The following is a 17,387-nucleotide window of genomic DNA, read 5'->3' as shown; positions in this document are numbered from 1 at the left end:
TTTCTCACAGAGAAGCTCCCAGAACCCTCTTGAATTAATTAGAATAGGAAAGATCTCTACACATCAGATCAATACTTTCTGCACTAAGAAATGCAAACTGACAGGTTATAGGCTCTGACAGTGGATCCAAGCTCACTCCATTGCTATTTCCTACCCCCCCCCTCAGAACTATAGTTCCCACTCTGGGAATTGTTAAACCACTCTGGGAATTGTAGCTCAGTGCCCTTACCAAACTACAGCTCCCAGGGGAAACCATGACTGCTTAAAAGAGGTATCGTGTGTGGTGTGAATGTGGCCCATTTCTGGGCCGCTCTCCCCACCTGCTATGTCGTCCCCTCTGAGGTATCTGCAGGTGCCATCTAAATTGGCGTTCCTTTTTGCAGTCTTACCCGTCTCCCCTTTTAATGCCCCCCATTAACGTTGCACAAACAATGCAGAGGCTCTATGCTGTTCCCCTTGTCTGCCCGTCCAGACGCTCAGGCGTCGGCCGCTGGAGACAGAGCCCACTTTTGCCAAAATTCTTCAAAGTTTAATCAGTAACTAAGGCAGCAATGGAGGGAGTGCACTTAAAAGGGGGGGGGGAGCCTCCCCTTCCTCCTTTTTGCTCTCCCATTTGCCTGCCAAAGTAAACAAAAGAAAGTATAAGGGCATATTTATTTGTTTAGTTGCATTTATATCCCTCCTTCTGCCGAGTTCCTCGAGGTGGAGTACATGATTCTCCCCCTCCCCACAACAACAACAACCCTGTGGGGTAGACTAGGCAAAGAGGCAGTGGCTGTTGCCCCCCAAGCTCAACCAGTCAGCTTCATGGCCCAGTGGGGATTTGAACCCTAGTCTCCCACCGGTCTTTAATATTTTGGAAGAAAGCGTAGCAACTCTAGGCCTGGCTGGTAGTTGTGAGGTAGGCCTGAATGGCCAATGCCAGGCTGGTGGTGTGTGAGAAACCAGATCCCTTTGGGTTGTTGCCTCAGGAATTATAATTATTGTGGGCCAGCTTTAGGAATGATAATGTTGCAAAGGTATCTTGGAAAAAATATCCATTTATAATGGGGGTCCAGGGCCTATAGCTGTATATGAGGCATTTGGCCTAGGCACATCCACACCAGACATTTAAAGCACTATGGTGCCCCTCTGGCTTCCCTCAAAGAAATGTTGGGTGCTGCAGTTTGTTGAGTGTTGTTAGGAATCCCTTATTCCCTTAAGAAAGCTACATTTCCCAGAGTGGCTTAACAAACATATCTGTCTTCCCAGGTAACTGGGAATTGTAGCTCTGTGAGGGGGAATAGGGGCTTTTTAAGAACTCTCGGCACCTTTCACAAACAGCTGCTCCAAAGGCGCCAACTCCGAGGGGCTGAGGCATTTTCACACCCCGCACCCCAAAATGTATTTGGGGAGATGCCTGCAGGTCCACATTTGGCCCCTGGGCCTGAGGTCCCCCCAACCCTGGTGTAGATTTGATGGCTGGGGTTCTGGGTTCCTCTAGAAATTGCGTTCCCGCTTTGCCAACACTAAATAGGCCTCAGGCAGGCCTGCAAATAGGTGTGCACATCCCTGTCCAGACAAGGGAGTGAGATTGGGTTTGTGCCCGTTGGCCCTGCCTTTCCACGATGGTTGGGTTTCCTGAACTGTGCCGCTGCTTACATAGGTATGAGCCTGTTGATGTGGGTAGGGTCAGCGGGCATGATCCTGGCACCCCCCCCCCACCTGCATATATTGATTCTGCCTGAATAAGGGGCTTGTGAGAGAGTCATCAGGCATCTTTACAGAGTTGGATCTTTCCATTTAGTATTTCAGGACCCAAGTGAAATAAATGAGTAACACATACACACTCCTTGATGGTAAAAAATAAAACAACAACAACCCTCAAAGCAGTTTACGAAAGACTAAAACGATAAAATTATTGGTGCTAAAAACAGCTAAAAACAACTCTTTAAAACCTTAAAAAAGCACCATGACAATACAGTGAAGACGCCTGCCTGATGTCAAATGGCAGGGAGTTCCAAAGTGTGGGTGCCGCCACACTGAAAAGAAAGCCTAATTTCTCACCAATGCAGAACAGGTATTATGTAGCGCCTGTAACAGTGCCAGTTCCATAGATAGAAGTGGTTGAGTGGATTTTGCAGGTAAACTGATACAAGTGTATGTACAAGGGTAATAAAAATATGTGATGGTTTATTGGGCTATGCTCTTTTCTTAACATCAGCACCCTCTTTCTCCAGCCCCCCTTTTCATTCCGCAAAGCCTTTCTGCCTTTTGGATCCACGAGCTCCTTGGGGAATGAGCAGTTCTGCCTCCGAGCTGGTCCTGAGCCCCTGTGAATGCACTCCTTGCCCTTCACGGGTCCAGAAGCGCCGCTGCTTGTCAGCTGTGGAGCCTCCCGCAGGAGGCTGGGAAGAGATGGAAGAGGAAGAAGAGGAAGATCGATTCCTGGGTGTTAACATGCGCAGGTTGGGCATCCTTGGGAGTTCTGGTCATGCCTACGACTCCTTCCGGAGACACAGCTGGGAGCCAGGGAAAGTGCTTGAGGATGACCCGGATTTTGATCAGCGAAGGTAAACCATAGTAATATTAGAAATGTAATTGGTCATTCATCTGTCTGTTTGTGGTGAAGGGGAATTTGCCTCCAGGTACTCTGACAGGGAAAGGCAACCCCAGAAAGGAATGCACATAGGGCCCCCAGACCATAAACCTGCCACTCCCATACAAAATTAGACTTTTTGCGGTAAGAAATGTAATGGGGAGATGCACAGGAAAGTGTGTTAGCAATTACTTGATGAAACAGTCATATAACTTCCCTGCAAACAAATCAGGATGGATGCTCAGTGAGCAACCCATGTAATCATCTGAGTATAACCACCCTGCAAATAAATCAGGAAGAAAGCTGGGTAAATAGGTAATGTGGAAGCGATCCTAGTGTCCTTTCAAGAGGGTAGATGATGTTGATGATAGTTATTTATTTATTTATTTATATCTCACCTTTTCCTCTGACAGGGACTCAAGGCGGCTTTCAGATAAAATAGAGACCAGTGGGGGGGACCACAATAATTAAACAACAATTAAACATGGGTAAACTTAAAACTACATATAAGAACTATCAGATAATGGCAATAAAAAACATCACAGCACCAGCCCTTTCCTTAAAAACAGTCCATTTCCAAGAACCTGTTGGAACAGGAAAGTCTTCACCTGCTGGCAGAAGGAAAACAAAGAAAGAGCCAGTCTAACTTCTGTAGGAAGGGAGTTTGAAAGCTTAGGAGCAGCTGCTGAGAAGGCCCTCTCCTGTTAGCCCACCAAGCATGCCTCTGAGGGTGATGAGGCTGAGAGAAGGGCTCCCCTGAAAAATCTCATTTGTGGGAATAGAGTCTTTCAGATTCTGCAAGTGATGCCCAGCTTCTTTTTCTGAAGTCATGTGTCCCTTTTTGGTCTTCCCATCAGTCTCTGCTGCTTTTGTTCCTCTTTTATCTCTCCCTCTCAGCAGTCTGTCTTGGAAAATAGCCTTTCCTGATCTATGGTGTCTGGACAAAGCCTTGGCTTCTGGGGCTGCATATCTGTTGCACTGTTTCTGTAGGAGAGTTTAGGCTCTGAGGTTCTAGCTAGTTCCATGTTCAGGGAGCCTTTGTACTCTTTTAAGAGCTTAAAACAGCTAGGCTGGCAAGGGTGGGGGAGACTGAATTTATCGCAAGGGTGGTGCTAGGGCTTGACCCTGAGTGGAAAACTGTGTCAGGTGCTTGTTCAAGCCAGAAGCTGACCTCACTCAGGAAAAGGCGGTCTTTAAGCAGGGCTGAGCATATCCCAGGCTTCTACTGGTTGCTCCAGAAGGCAGCAGAAATTGCAAATGCATTGTGGGCAACACAGGGTGGGGTTTTTTGTAACTGAAAGGGTAGATCTGGAATAAATTCGGGGTGGGGTAGAAATACAAGATGGTGTTTTGATACTAATGAGGTCCTGTGGATGTTGAGAGCTGGTGGTTCGAGTATCAGAGTAGGAGCTGGGAGACCAGGGTTCAAATCCCCACTCGGCCATGTGAAGTTGCCTGGGTGACCATGGGCCAGTCCCTGCCTCTCAACCTAACCTACCTCATAGGATTGTTGTAGGGATTAAATGAAGAGGGAAAGAACTCTGTACACCACCTTGAGCTCCTAGGAGAAAAAGGTGGGCTATGCAGGCCAATCAATCAATCAATCAATCAATCATTGCCTGAGTGAGGAGCACCCATCTCACAATAAACCCACACCTGGAAGTGCTCTATTCTCTCTCTCTCTCTCTCTCTCTCTCTCTCTCTCTCTCTCTCTCTCTCTCACACACACACACACACACACACACACACTTACTTCAACTGCCACTCTTTACTTAGTACAGCTCCTATTTTCTGATCCAGGTTTCTGGAAAATCCCTGTCTCCCTTTTTGTCTTGTTACAAGCACCGTTGTTTTTCAGCTTTCAGACACTCTGTTAAATATCTTAGTGGGAAATATGATGCACCTCAGTTCTTGTGCTCATGTATTTTAGTAGAAGCTCACAAATACAGACTAACTTCAGGTAGGCATTCAATCACATTCCAACAAATTTGCTTGCCCCCGTGATCAAACTTTTTGCAGTAATGAGTGATGAGAAAATAAGTATTGAGCAAATGCAATAGAAAATATGGAATAACACTTTCTTTGTCATCTAACCTCCCTGCAAAAAAAAAAAAAATCAAAAAAAAATCAGGATTGAATTCTTAATAAACAGGTCACCTGGGAGCACCCTGTGGCTGCTCCTACACAAACCATTTAATATAGAATGGTTGTGGGGTGTCCACACAAAACCGTCATCCAGACCACAGAAAGGCTGCTTTCTTGGCATTCATCCAGATTTGTTTGCGGGGTGATGGTTAGGGAACATTGGGCTGCTTATTGAGTACAGTGGTACCTTGGTTTAAGAACAGCTTAGTTTATGAACAACTTGGATTCAGAATGCTGCAAACCCGGAAGTAGGTGTTTTGGTTTGTGAACTTTGCCTTGGAAGCAGAACATGTTTTGCTTCCTGTTGAGTGTGTTCCATTTGTAAATTGAGTTCCCCGCTGCTGTGGGAAAGCATGTCTTTGGTTTAAGAACGGACTTCCGGAACGGATTAAGTTTGTAAACTATGGAACCACTGTATTCATTTTCATTTGTGGGGAAGGGTATAAGATGTTGCGTCAAGCAATTGTTATTTCACACTGTCTGTCTGGTGCATTTTCCTGTGACTTTTCTCCCTATGAAAACCTCCAGGTTGCTTTCCGGGGGTGGAGGATGGGTTTGTTGCAAAAGAACACCAAATCCAATTTAATTGTACAGCCTGCAGTGATGAGGGCCTAGCTCTCTGCAGGTGCTCAGAATAGTTCACTTCTTCAGCTAGCTAGGAAATGTGAAGAAAATGGTCCGAATTATTGTAAAATTTGGAAGCTCTTGGGACCCAGCATCATAAAGCAAGCATGTGAGATCTTAGGCTCAGGGTGGGTGGGTGTGTATCCAAATAGAGCCCTCCAGGCCTCTCTGGGTCCTGCCTTTGGGCATGGCCACTCACCGGCTCTGCTGCTCACCTATATCAAGTGCTCTTACCTGGCTGGAATGTGTCCTTGAACTGTGTTAATGCCTCTTGCTTGCCTGCATAGAGAGGTGTGTGTACAGAAACGTTAAATAGAATGTACCCTACTGTACACATCTATTGCTCTGCCCACTTTTGCTTCTGACCCTGGCTGGCCACATCGGATAGAAGAGGTAAAAGATTGAGCCAGTGTGGTGCAGTGGTTAGAGGGTTGGACATGGACCTAGGAGAGACCAGGATTCAAATTTCCACCAGGCAATGAAGCTCACAGGGTGGCCTTGAGGCAGTCACCGCCTTTTGGCTTAACCTACCTTGCAAGATTGTTGTGGGGATTAAAGGAGGAGGGGGAGACCCACTTTCAGCTGCATGGAGGGAAAAGGTAGGATATAAATGCAATAAATAAGTAAAAGAAGCATTGCCATTGTGACTGGTAGCCATTGATACCCTTCTGAATTCTATATGAATTTGTCTGACCTCCTGTTAAAGTTGTCTGAGTTTGCAGCCATCACTGCACCTTGTGGCAGCAAATCCCCCAGAATTTATGTGCTGTGTGAGTTGGCTGCTTCCACACAGGGGTGCTGTCTCAGGTCTGCTCCCCCCAGCCCCACTCTGTGTATGGAATTTGTACATGTACCCATTTTTCCAGCTACCATTTTCACTGCTATTCCAACCCTTGACTGTAAACTTGCACCTGGAAGCACCTGAACTCTGTGGCGTGGAGTGGGGATCTTCGCAAACTCAGCTTGGTTGGATGGTCCCATCCAAACCAGTCTTGGGTTGCCCCCTGCTGGCAGCAAGGCGTTTTCTTGCTACGGTCTATTCCAGACAACCTGTTCATTGAGCATCCTAATTTGTTTGCAGGGAGATTTGAAGACATTGGTTCAATCCCTGGCTTCCCCAAGTAGGGCTAGGAATGCCCCCTGCCTGAAAACTCTAGAGAACCACTGCCATTCAATGTAAGCAGTACCGAGATGGGCCAATTTGTCTGACTCTGTATAAGGCAATTTTTAAAATTAACTTTATCATGCCTTTTTAACTATTGAACCTTGACGTCTGACAAAATGCTGCAGTCAGATTTCTGGCTGGGGTTCCCTTTAACACCTGTGTTTTGAAACAGCTGCTTGTTCGCTTCCAGGCCCAATTAAAGGTGCTCACCGTAGTGTTCAAAACCCTAAACAATTCAGATCCCCCCAAAACTTGAAATACAACCTTCTTCCCTACCGTCTTTGGCGCCAGGTTTAGCGGATCTTTACCCTGACCTTTGACCCTTGAAATGTATGTTTTAGGGCCCACCTTGTTTCTGTGTTCGTAAGTTGCTTAAAACTGTTTTTAATATTGTGGTTTAATTGTTGTAGCCCACCCTGGGACCTTAGGGTGAAGGGCATATAATAAATTGTTGTAATAATAATAATAATAGAATTAAATAGCATATATTAAAGTATGGCTCCTCTGCCTCTGACTTGAGGACAAACCCACTTGGGATTTCCAGCGCCACCCCCCTTGTCTTCGCTTTCTCTGCAAAAAGAGTTGCTTGGAAAGACTGAAACTCTCCCCACTTCTGCAAATGTTTTCAGCGGTGGGGAGCTCTAGAGAAGGAAGTGTGCCTCTACAAGTCAGAAGCAGCTTCTCAAGAGCTTTGGGAAGGTGGTGGTGGGAGAGAGACAAAAATCTCATTACACACAGAAGGGATTTGCTGGGTTTCTGATGGATGTCAAGTCCAGCAAGCTCTGGTGAGTATAGTGAGTATGGCCATGCACTCGTGTGCAGGCCAGCCAGCCAAACCAGTGTGGCATAGAAGTTAGTGTGCTGGGCCAAGACCTTGGAGGCCACGGTTCTCGCAGCTGTTTGGCCTCCAAGGTCTTGGCCTAGCACACTATCCTCTATGCCACACTGGTTTGGCTAGCTGGCCCGCACATGAGTGCATAGCAAGTTGGGAAACTGATATCAGGCTGTGAATATGAACTTGGTGCAACCACTATTTTAACAGTTGCACCCTGCTATATCTGTGCACTTTTGAAAAATGCTCAGATTTGAGTCTGCAGTGGAAAGGTCCTTTATAACTGGATGTGAGTAGCTCAACATGGAATCACATTTAAGCTCTTGACTGTCTGATTGGCTTCCTTTTCAGCATGAGTATGAAAGGACTAGCCCACGAGGAAGTTGACTCCTCCACCGAGCAACTGGACGGACATCCTCAGAGCCAAAGGGACCCCCGCCGAGCCCCTATTATCCGTAGCAACGATGAGACGGAGTCCATGCTCTCTCAGGATGAAGAGGAGGATGACCAGGAATTCTCTCAGGTATGGATGTATGTTTAGATTTTTTATTCCCACTTTCCAGACCCCCCAAAAGGTCATTTTGTTAAAATTTAGGGTGCAAAATGTTGGTGGAAGACGCTGTACGTAGACGCCTGGCTTACAGATGAAAAAGGATAAGAAACAAAAGGGTCACATTAGACAGAAGGAAGTTACAGGAGGGATTGATTTGATTATGCTAGAATGAGGCAGCAAGATGTTGACAGTCACTTGCATCTCCCCTTCAGGGCCAGGTTGATTTTCCCTAGCATGGATGGAGGCAGTGCAGTGGCTCAGTGGCTCTTGCTCCTCCAGCCAAGGTTAGAGGCCAGAGTGACCCTCCCCTTTGGCTGTTGCAGTCCCTGGGCAGCTGGCAGTTGGAACAGAATTTCCAACTGCTCTGGCTGTTGGCTGGGGCCCTAGGAGCTGGTGGAGGAGGTTGGAGCCTCTCTTGATACACCTGTGTGGAGAGAGAGGCCCTCTGGACCCATTTAGCTCACAGGTATCCATGTCAATGAAAGAATGAATATCCAGTTTCAGATGCTTTAGGGGATCCCATGGCATTTCAAGCAGGTTTAGTGACTGAAAATAAGCTCTTACATATTCTCCTTTGTTGTCATAATGGTTGCTAAAAACGGTAGAACGTCATATTAAGAATGTGGTTTTATCTTCCCCTCACTTCAGCCTGTATCAAAACTTAGTTTCAGCCAAGTTTCATTAAGGACCGGCCATGGGTGACTTCTGAAATAATAATGAAGAAGTGGGTAGCTTTTAGTTTACTGAAAGCTAGAGAAGCAGTAAGCTGGGCTTTAGATCGGTAGAGTGTATGTGTCCCAGATTTCTATGCCCTCCTGCTGCTGAAGTGAGGAATCCTTTGCCCAGGGCTTCTGGTGGTGTTTGTGACATTAATAGCCCGCTCTCATTTTCAGGAACATTCCAAGAGGATGCAAGCATATCATGCATCCCAGAACTCCAATGGTAGCTCTCTGTCCAAATCTGTTTCCATGAGTGGCATCGACAGCTACCCGGCAGAAGCAGATGGTGAGTGTGGAGATTTGTGGGGTGGGGCATTTCTAGGTGTGGACCATTAAGCAGCACCCAATCACTGCTATCCTGGAAGTGGAATTGAAACTCTGGTTCCAGACCTCTGGAATCCAAATAACATTCTGTAGCCAGGCTGGCGCACTTTCCCCAGCCCCATATGTTTGTGAGGGGAAAGGGAGGGTGATTTTCACTAGGCTTGGGGGAGGGGGGGTTAAATGCTGGCTTTTGCTCTCACAGTACTCCTGATCATGATTAGCCACCCCAAGTGCAGTTTGGGGGGGGGGGCACAGGGAAGAAAACAATATAGAGGGTATGCTATGTGAAAAGAGAAGTGATTCTCTTTTAGTGATTCCCAATGTGGGTGGTAGTGCTACCTGAGGGGGGTAGTGGAATTTCCTGAGTGAGGTGCTGGTGGTGTAAATGACATCAGATTTTGAAAAGCTGGTATCGTTGGATCAAATTCATCAGTTTTGTTGAATTAATTAAACTGAATACAGTGGTGCCCCGCAAGACGAATGCCTCACAAGACGGAAAACCCGCTAGACGAAAGGGTTTTCCGTTTTTCAATGCGCTTTGCAGGACGAATTTCTCTATGGGCTTGCTTCGCAAGACGAAAATGTCTTGTGATTCTTGCGATTTTTTTTCGCTCCCCACCCCCTTTTTCTAAGGCACTAAGCTGCTAATAGCCTTTTAGCAGCTAATCCGCTAATCCCTTAAGCCTTTAATAGCCACTAATAGCCGCTAAACCGCTAATAGCGCTAATCCGCTAATAGGGTTGCTTTGCAAGACGAAAAAACCGCTAGACGAAGAGACTCGCGGAACGGATTCTTTTCGTCTTGCGAGGCACCACTGTAGTTTTAACTAGACTTTGAACGAATGTGCAATTAATTGTTAGTGTTTAGAATTCTTTTGTGTTATTATCTTCCATAGTGGGTTGTGCAAACTGCTATTCTGAACAATGTTTTTACAGGGCAAGGGGCACTGGAGGTGAGGTTAGGGAACCATGGGTGTGGTGGCCCGAAAACATTTGGGAAGCACTGGGTTAAGTGATGATTCCTAGAGAGGAGAGAGGAAAATGGCTGGAGCAATCTATATAGGCCATAACTGGCTAGCCAGGCTGTTGAATAGCTGCACAATAGGTCATTACACCTGGGGAAATTGCACAGTTGTTCCACTGTGTTTTTAAAAAGTAGGATTTTCTGGAGCCTGGGTTCAGCCCTAGGCATGCAGAGTGGATGTTCTACCACTGAGCCTCTAGCGTCTAGCCGCTCCTCGTTGCTCCCTCTGTGGGGTTCTTGCATGTTCAAACGCCAAAACAGACCAAGAGCAGGTGGTGTCTGAAGGACCACCTGCTCTCTCAGGTGAAGCCTTCCCTCCCGTTAAGACTCTCTTCTGAGATGAGGTCTTCATCCAGCTGCCAGCTGCCTTTGAAAGTCAGGTGGGGTTGTGGCTGGAGAGGGGGCGCTCTCTGCAATTCCACTCCACCTCTGAAATTCCCTCTCCAGGGAGATGTCCTTGTTGTTGTTCCCTGTTCTGTACTGTTGGGGTTTTAACCAGTAATTAACTTCTGCAGTTTTGCTCTGCTTATGCTGCTGCTTTAGTTGTGGGGCTTCCAGATGGAGGTTTATTGTATGATGGGGGCTGCTCATGCTTGCAAGTTTTGTGTGTGTGTGTGTTTTTTGCAGCCCCCAGGCACCATTATTGGCATCAAAATGCTAGTCCATATCCCCACTCCCTAAAAATCTGGATTTATCTTTTGTATGAAAATCCAATGTTCAAAAAAACTTATTTAAAGTATTAATTTATTATTAACAGCAACAGAATGTGCAAACATAAGAAAAAGAGAAGAAACAAAGAATCAAAAATATAAACTGTAAAGTATGACTGACCAGAAGGTCAAAAGTATAAAAATACAACACAGCTCCAAATGGGTAAATAAAATATTCCTTTTACAAATAATAAATAATAATACAAAAATAATAAAGACATGTAAAAATAAAAGTATTATCCACCTGTGAGTTCCATTATTATAAAGAATAAAGGTTCTATAGTCTTAAATGAGGCAGACATTTGCATATACTGGTAGCTCTGGGTGACCATGTGCCTCAATATTTGTATAAGGGGGGGGGGGGACTTGTTGCAAACAAGCCCTGTGCAATGATTATGCCAAGGTTGCAGGTTTGATCCCCATAAGGGACAATTGCATATTCTTGCGTTTCTGGGGCTTGACCTTTACAATTCTGATTCTATGATATCTCAATAACCCATTTCCAGCATTAAGATCTGCCCCTATCTGGATTCACCCTCCTTGTCGCTGTCAGTTTTGTTTCCATGGTTTTCATTGTTGATATTTCACTGTTGTGATTTTAAAGCAGGTAACACATGAGGACTTTCTGAAGTAGAAAGGTGATATATATACCTTGTCATTCAAGTAGATAAAATATGTCTCTTCTCCCTTCCCTTGCCAGGGATCTCCCTTTATGGTGACACTGTGAGCCTGTCCAATGGGTGAGTCACACTTCTTGCCCTTCAGATATGACTGAGGGTGGTGGGATTTGAGCTCGTAGCTCAGCTCCTGACCTGGGAGTCCTTGGTCTCAAGGGGAATGGCAGCATTGTTTGGCTGATATCTCTTTGCACTGCTCAGATGTGTAATCCAACTTTTCCATAACAGGTCTAACTTTAAAGGGGAGAATTGTAGCTGCTTAATTATGACTAATGTTAAATCTTCCCCGCTGACGGTCCCTTGATGCTCCAGGAAAACCTCCTTCTCCCCTACCCTCTAGGGATCACTGGTACCAGTTTTATTTTTAGAGGTCTGCAGGCAGTGGGGTGGGGAGGATACAAAAAAGAAAGCAACCAGGGATATGCGTAGGCCAAGTGCTTTAGGGTTGACATGGAGAGCTAGAGATGCAGCCCTCCTTTGAAACCTACACTTCTCTGAATTTTGCAGTGTAGTTCTCCAGCCAAGTCATTACAAAAAATGCATATACTGGGGTAAAACCTGCATATAAACGTGCATGCTAGTGAAAATCATGTACAAAAATGCATGCTCGGACCCTGACCTATGTGTAAGAATCCCCCCCAATCTGTTTTATAAAATAAAACAGTGTGGTGCAGTGGTTAGAGTGCCGGGCTAGGACCTGGAAGAAACCAGGGTTCAAATCCCCTCAGCCATGTAGCTCAATGTGACCTTGGGTGAAAAGGAAAATAATTGCCACCCCGACTACAAAATCTAGTTGCTGAGCCAGTTAAGAGCCAGTATAGCATGGTGGTTGGAGTGTTGGACTAGGACCTGAGAGATGAGGGTTCAAATCCCCACTTGGCTATGAAGCTCACTATGTGGCCATGGGACTGTCACTCCTCTCAGCCTTAACGTACCTTGCAGGGTTGCTGTGAAGATTAAATGAGGGGGAGAACCATATATGCCATCTTGAGCTCCTTGGAGAAAAATATGTTCTGTGAGCCACCCTGAGACCTCCGGGTATAGGGCGATATATAAATTCAATAAATAAATAAAATTAAAATATGGGATAGAAGGGCACTAAATAGATAAATAACTGTTTTATTTCTTTTAGGGTATATTTTTGTCTTAATGCAAATTGATTTTCCATTGTACACAGTGTACTGTATACCACATTGAGTTTTTAAAGATATTAAATGTTTTAAAAAACTTTTTAAATTGGTGGTGGAGAATTTATGGCAAATGGACCTATCTTGGACCTCCAGAGGGTCCATTTTGGCCCATCAGGCTGTTTTCCCCAAACCACTCCCATCAGCTGATGTCACTGGTGACATCAGCTGATGGGCAGGAGGGCAGGATTTAACCTTGCATTGGATCCCAAGGCCTAGCAGTAGGATTTAATCTCTGCTCATCTGCTGGTGAATGGAGATTAGAGATCACTGTAAGATTAGGGACTTAAAAGGACAAGGAGACTCACAGAAGTCACTGCCAGTCTCTTTCCTCTTCCCTCTTCCCTTCTAAGTCTGCATCTTGCTCTAATCTTAAAGGGAGCATTTTGCAAGCAAACCAGAGCACGGGAGACACACCCACCCCTCCTTGCCTTTGCTTGCAAAAACACCTTTTTCTCTAGAGTTAAGTGGAAGAGAGAGAGAAAGGAGCACAGGCAGTCGATCCTGTCTTAAAGTGCTTGGCAAATACTGTACACACTTTGAAGCAACCTCCCCCTTAGAAGAACAGGATGGAGGCTACTTCAAAAGACCTGTTACAGCTTTAAGACAGACTGCTCTATAGTGGTTGCCTTTGCAAGTCTCCCTGTGTTCTTCTTTTAAACCCCCAGTACTGGGTTTAAGGGGGAAGTGTGGGAAGACCTGCAAAGCTGCATGAAGAATTTTGACAGGAGGGTGCTGGCAGCTTCACCTGCCCGGCAATCGTGTGACATCATAACAGTATCACATGATTGACAGGTCAGTGGCCTGTCAAATTTGGCCTGCAAAGCCAGTCCTGATAAGGATATGGTCTTGAGAGCAAAAATAACTTCCCCACCCCCGTTTTCAATGCATTAGGAAAATTGCTTTGCTAAATGTGTCTATTTGGCAAAGTTGCATACAAAAATGTGTATATTAGGAGAAACCATAGTAAAATTGTGATGGGTTTTCCTGAGGACTTTTTAAATACAAACTGGAAATGTGGAGAACTGCATTTAAGATTGGGAAAATGAGAAGCAGAAAGTAATTGAAATTGATTAATCTGCCCCTCCCGGGGGGGGGGGAGAGCTTTCTGACACACCTCCTGAGGCGTAGGCAGAATTGTAAAAGGGGGACAACTTAAAAAAGAGACAGGCACTGAACATGAGAAAATTGTACCACAGACAACTCTTGACCATGTGTTGTTTCTTATGCAGCTTAGAGAATGACAAGATCCAAAGTGGAGTTTTCACCCCAATAAGCAAACTTGCTTGCCCCATAAATTTTAACATTTGGCTATGGAGCATGTCAACATTGGGTTAAATAAAACAATTAAAAAAGAAGCAGCACCTAACTCAGGCCTTCCCCCGGCTGAATTGCTGTTGCAGCCAATTCACAGGAAGAGTTTTTATTAAAGCTTCGTGATTTTGTTTTATTATTTGGTTGGTTGTTTGGTTTTATACATTCTTGTTGACTGCTTAGTCTATATAAAGCAGTTTATAAATTCTTAAATCAAACAAAACATACACATTGAAAATACCTTCTGGCGCAGAGGGCTTAACTTATGCTGAGGAAGTCAAAGACAAGAGATGGAGGAGAGGTCAGGTCCCATAGAAATCCCAGCATTCTCAATCACACATTACCACCACCATCCTCTCTGTAAATTCAGATTACTGTCTCCCCCACCCCCCACCCCAGTATTTGAGAATGTGTCTGTTCTTCCCCATCGCTGCCCCTGCCAATTCGTATTCCCATCTTCATTACCAGAACTCATCTGGTAGGACTTCTGCTATTCCATGGGCTGCCTTCTTTAGGAGCTGTGTCTTGCCTTTCCAGCAGTGGGAGAGCTAGGAAGCAGAGTTTGCTCTATCAGCACTGCTGTGGCAGCTCCACCAGGCACCTCCTGCCCCTGAACTGTGCCAGCTGGGCACTATAGGAACAGCTGTTCAGAAACTGGTGCCTGAGTTTTGGTTTTGATTTTCCTCTTCCCTCCCCGTCCCTTTTCCTTACATGCCACATTTTTTAGATTGTAAGCCTGCAGGTAGGGATTGCATGTGAGCTGCTGTCGGAGCCCTTTTGGCTGAAGGGTGGGGTACAAATGTGCTAAATAAATAAAGTTCAGTAATACTTTCCCCCAGAATATATAAAGGGGGTGGAGATATTGTTTTTTTTCATAAGAGACAAATAATAATAAGATTATTACTGTATATGTTACCCCCGCTTTGACTTTTGAGACAGGCTGTTGTTGTTGTTTTGCATTTATATCCCATCTTTTCTCCAAGGAGTTCAAGGTGATGTATATTGTTCTCCCCCTCCTCATATAATCCCAATAACAATCCTGTGAGGTAGGTTAGGCTGAGAGGCAGTGACTGAGCTCAAAGTCACAACTAATGAACTTCACAGCTGAGCAGGAATTTGAACCCTGATCTCTCCCAGGTCCTAGTAGTTCAACACTCTAACCGCAAAAACATTCTGGCTCTTTAATCGGTTTAATCAAAACAGATATAGATAACTAACCTAATACAATACAATAAGAAACTCACCTGAGCATCTGCAGTAAAAGACAGCAGGTAAGAATTACAAAGCAGAGTGAAGGATTACGGGAATTAAGATGTAAATTAAAATGTATTAACCCAGTGCTGAAAACATCATTAAGTCGGCACCAGGATTGCCTCTTGAGGGATGCTATTCCAGACCTCTTCTTTGGGATTTGCATCCTGCGCTTCCAGTAAGGAAGGCACTTGGATCAGGATCTCAGCAGAAGATCTGAGGCTGTCAGCAAGCTGGAATGGGCAGAAGGGTGTGCTTTCAGGAATTTGGATGCCAAGCCGCTTAGGGCTTTAAAGGGAAGCACCAAGGCTTTAAACTGTTTTTTTTTTAATGATTTGAGTGATGAGCTCAAATATGAGAGTAGCAGTGAAAGATCCGTGGCAGTCGATTCCTGCACTAATGGAAGTCCTTTTCAGGAGAGACCCCAAGATGGGCACAGAGGGGGAGCCTCTCTGCCTGTGAGAGGTTCTGGGGCACTGAAATCTCTGCTCATGGCCCAGGTGATGATGTGCAGCCTGCCTCTTTTCTGCTCGCTGCTAGTGGAGCTTAAGCAAACAGTGATGCTTCTGTGCTGCCTCTCCCCAGCCGGGAATAGGAGCAGCCACCCTCTGAGGTCACTGGGGGCCGCCAAGGGAGCCGGCCCCTCCCTACTTCCTGGCCTAGAAACAATAACAACAAAAAGGGGGATTGTTTGGCTTGGGTACCAGTGAGTGAGTGAGTGTGTGCTTGTTTTGCTACCTTCCTCCTTTCTCACTTTTTCCATGCTTTCAGCTTTGGCGCTGGGAGCTGCGGGCGGCTGGACGCCACCACGGTGGAGGCCGAAGACCAGGTGCACCCGCAGAGGGAGGGGACCACCCTGGGGCGAACCCTCAGCTTCTTAAAGAAGATGACTGGGAAGTCAAAGGTAGGGCCTTGGAAGTTTACAGTTTGATTTCATTGCCGTGTCTTGCATCCATGCGAAACTGATCCTGTATAAGCATCGATTTGTACACGGCCTCCAAATCTCTCCTGTTTAACAGCTTAATGCCTACAGTAAAGAAAATTAATTGTTTTCAATCAGTTTCCTAGTGCAGGTTTCCCGCCACCCCCCCCAAAAAAACCCCTGAACAAAGAAGTGCTCACAGGTTTTCTCAGCATCTCATTTTCTTTCTTTCGTTTGGTGAATGTTTCTTATTTCATTTTATAGTGTATATAAAACAAAGAAAACTGTTATAACAGATGAAAATCAAAAGAGGAAAAGCAAACTATAAAATAAGCATGTAAAATGAGTACAGTTGCACGTGAGTTAAAATAACAAAATCCAAGTAAACAATATCAGCATTATCTAATTATCAAGTATAGTTCCAGATTTGCCAGGCTTGCAGAAGGGTTGCCTTGAAAATGATGGTTCCATTGTATGCATAACACCAGAATGTCAAACCATATAAAAAGTGTCTGGAGCTTCTAGTCCTTGTTGAAATCTCATATTATGCGTAGTTTTCTCCATTATAGCTATATTCCAGAGTTAATGGGACCAGCTGTCCAATGTAAGATTTTGGGTTGTTTTACATTGAGATCTCATTTTCTCTTTGTCTTGTTAACTTCTTCATCTTTGCAGTTCCTTAAACCCATCTGTTAACTTCAGGCATTGGTAATTTGCTTCTTAAAACACTATGCCTTAGGGCCAAACTAGATGTGCCTTCCCCCCCCCCCCCCAAGAAAGCCCTACTTTGTTTTTTCAAGCAATAGTAGCCTGGGATGTGTGTGTGAGCCACAGTGTTGAGGGGGGGTGGTTTTCACTCTCCAGCATTGTTTTCAGAATGGAAAAGTCCCCACTCCTCCCCAAGCTGACACATGCCCTACAAGTCTCCCCATCACATGTTGGCTGCTTTTTATATTGCTTAGCTCTTTAAAAAAAGAAACAGCTATTTGGGCTCTGAAAGTGTGCTTTTGATACTCCATAACAATTGGATAACATGTATTTGAACACCCCTGTGAAATTGTGCATTACTTGCCCAGTAATGTGTGTGTGTGTGTGTGTGTGTGTGTCTGTCTGTCTGTCTGTCTGTCTGTCTGTCTGTCTGTGTCCGTCCCACCCGCCCACCCATTTTCATCTCACTTTGGGTCTACTAAACGTCCAAGGTAGCCTCTCAATTTGATTTCATGTATTAATTTAAATGTGTTGATGCTTATAGATTCTTACGGGAGGGGGGAGTGCTAGTGTCTTTCTCCTTTATTCTGGGTATTTTTATGTTGGACTTTTCAACTTTGTTTCCGTGCTAGCACTTAAAGCAGATCCTACTGAT

General features: G+C 45.2%; 1 protein-coding gene across 7 annotated transcripts in view; it reads left to right on the top strand.

Annotated features, from left to right (window-relative positions):
* ARHGEF2 (Rho/Rac guanine nucleotide exchange factor 2) overlaps positions 1-17,387 on the top strand; it is a 110,520-nt gene that overhangs the window by 14,701 nt on the left and 78,432 nt on the right. For 2 of the 7 annotated variants that reach the window (XM_083417144.1, XM_083417143.1), the window contains 5 exons: positions 2,220-2,552; positions 7,696-7,867; positions 8,791-8,902; positions 11,374-11,413; positions 15,874-16,006. In XM_083417144.1, coding sequence (XP_083273270.1) covers positions 2,278-2,552; positions 7,696-7,867; positions 8,791-8,902; positions 11,374-11,413; positions 15,874-16,006 — 732 coding nt within the window. In that variant the 5' untranslated portion in view covers positions 2,220-2,277. Of the gene's footprint in view, positions 1-310; positions 343-1,592; positions 1,646-2,219; positions 2,553-7,695; positions 7,868-8,257; positions 8,364-8,790; positions 8,903-11,373; positions 11,414-15,873; positions 16,007-17,387 lie in introns of those variants that run through there. The other 5 variants (XM_083417146.1, XM_083417145.1, XM_083417138.1 and 2 more) reach the window with 4 other exon arrangements.

The sequence above is a fragment of the Podarcis tiliguerta genome, assembly GCF_965153285.1.
Source record: "Podarcis tiliguerta genome assembly, chromosome: 16".
NCBI classification, from domain to species: Eukaryota; Metazoa; Chordata; class Lepidosauria; order Squamata; family Lacertidae; genus Podarcis; species Podarcis tiliguerta.
Note: the sequence above shows the minus strand (reverse complement) of the source record. Positions and strands in the feature narration are given on the sequence as shown.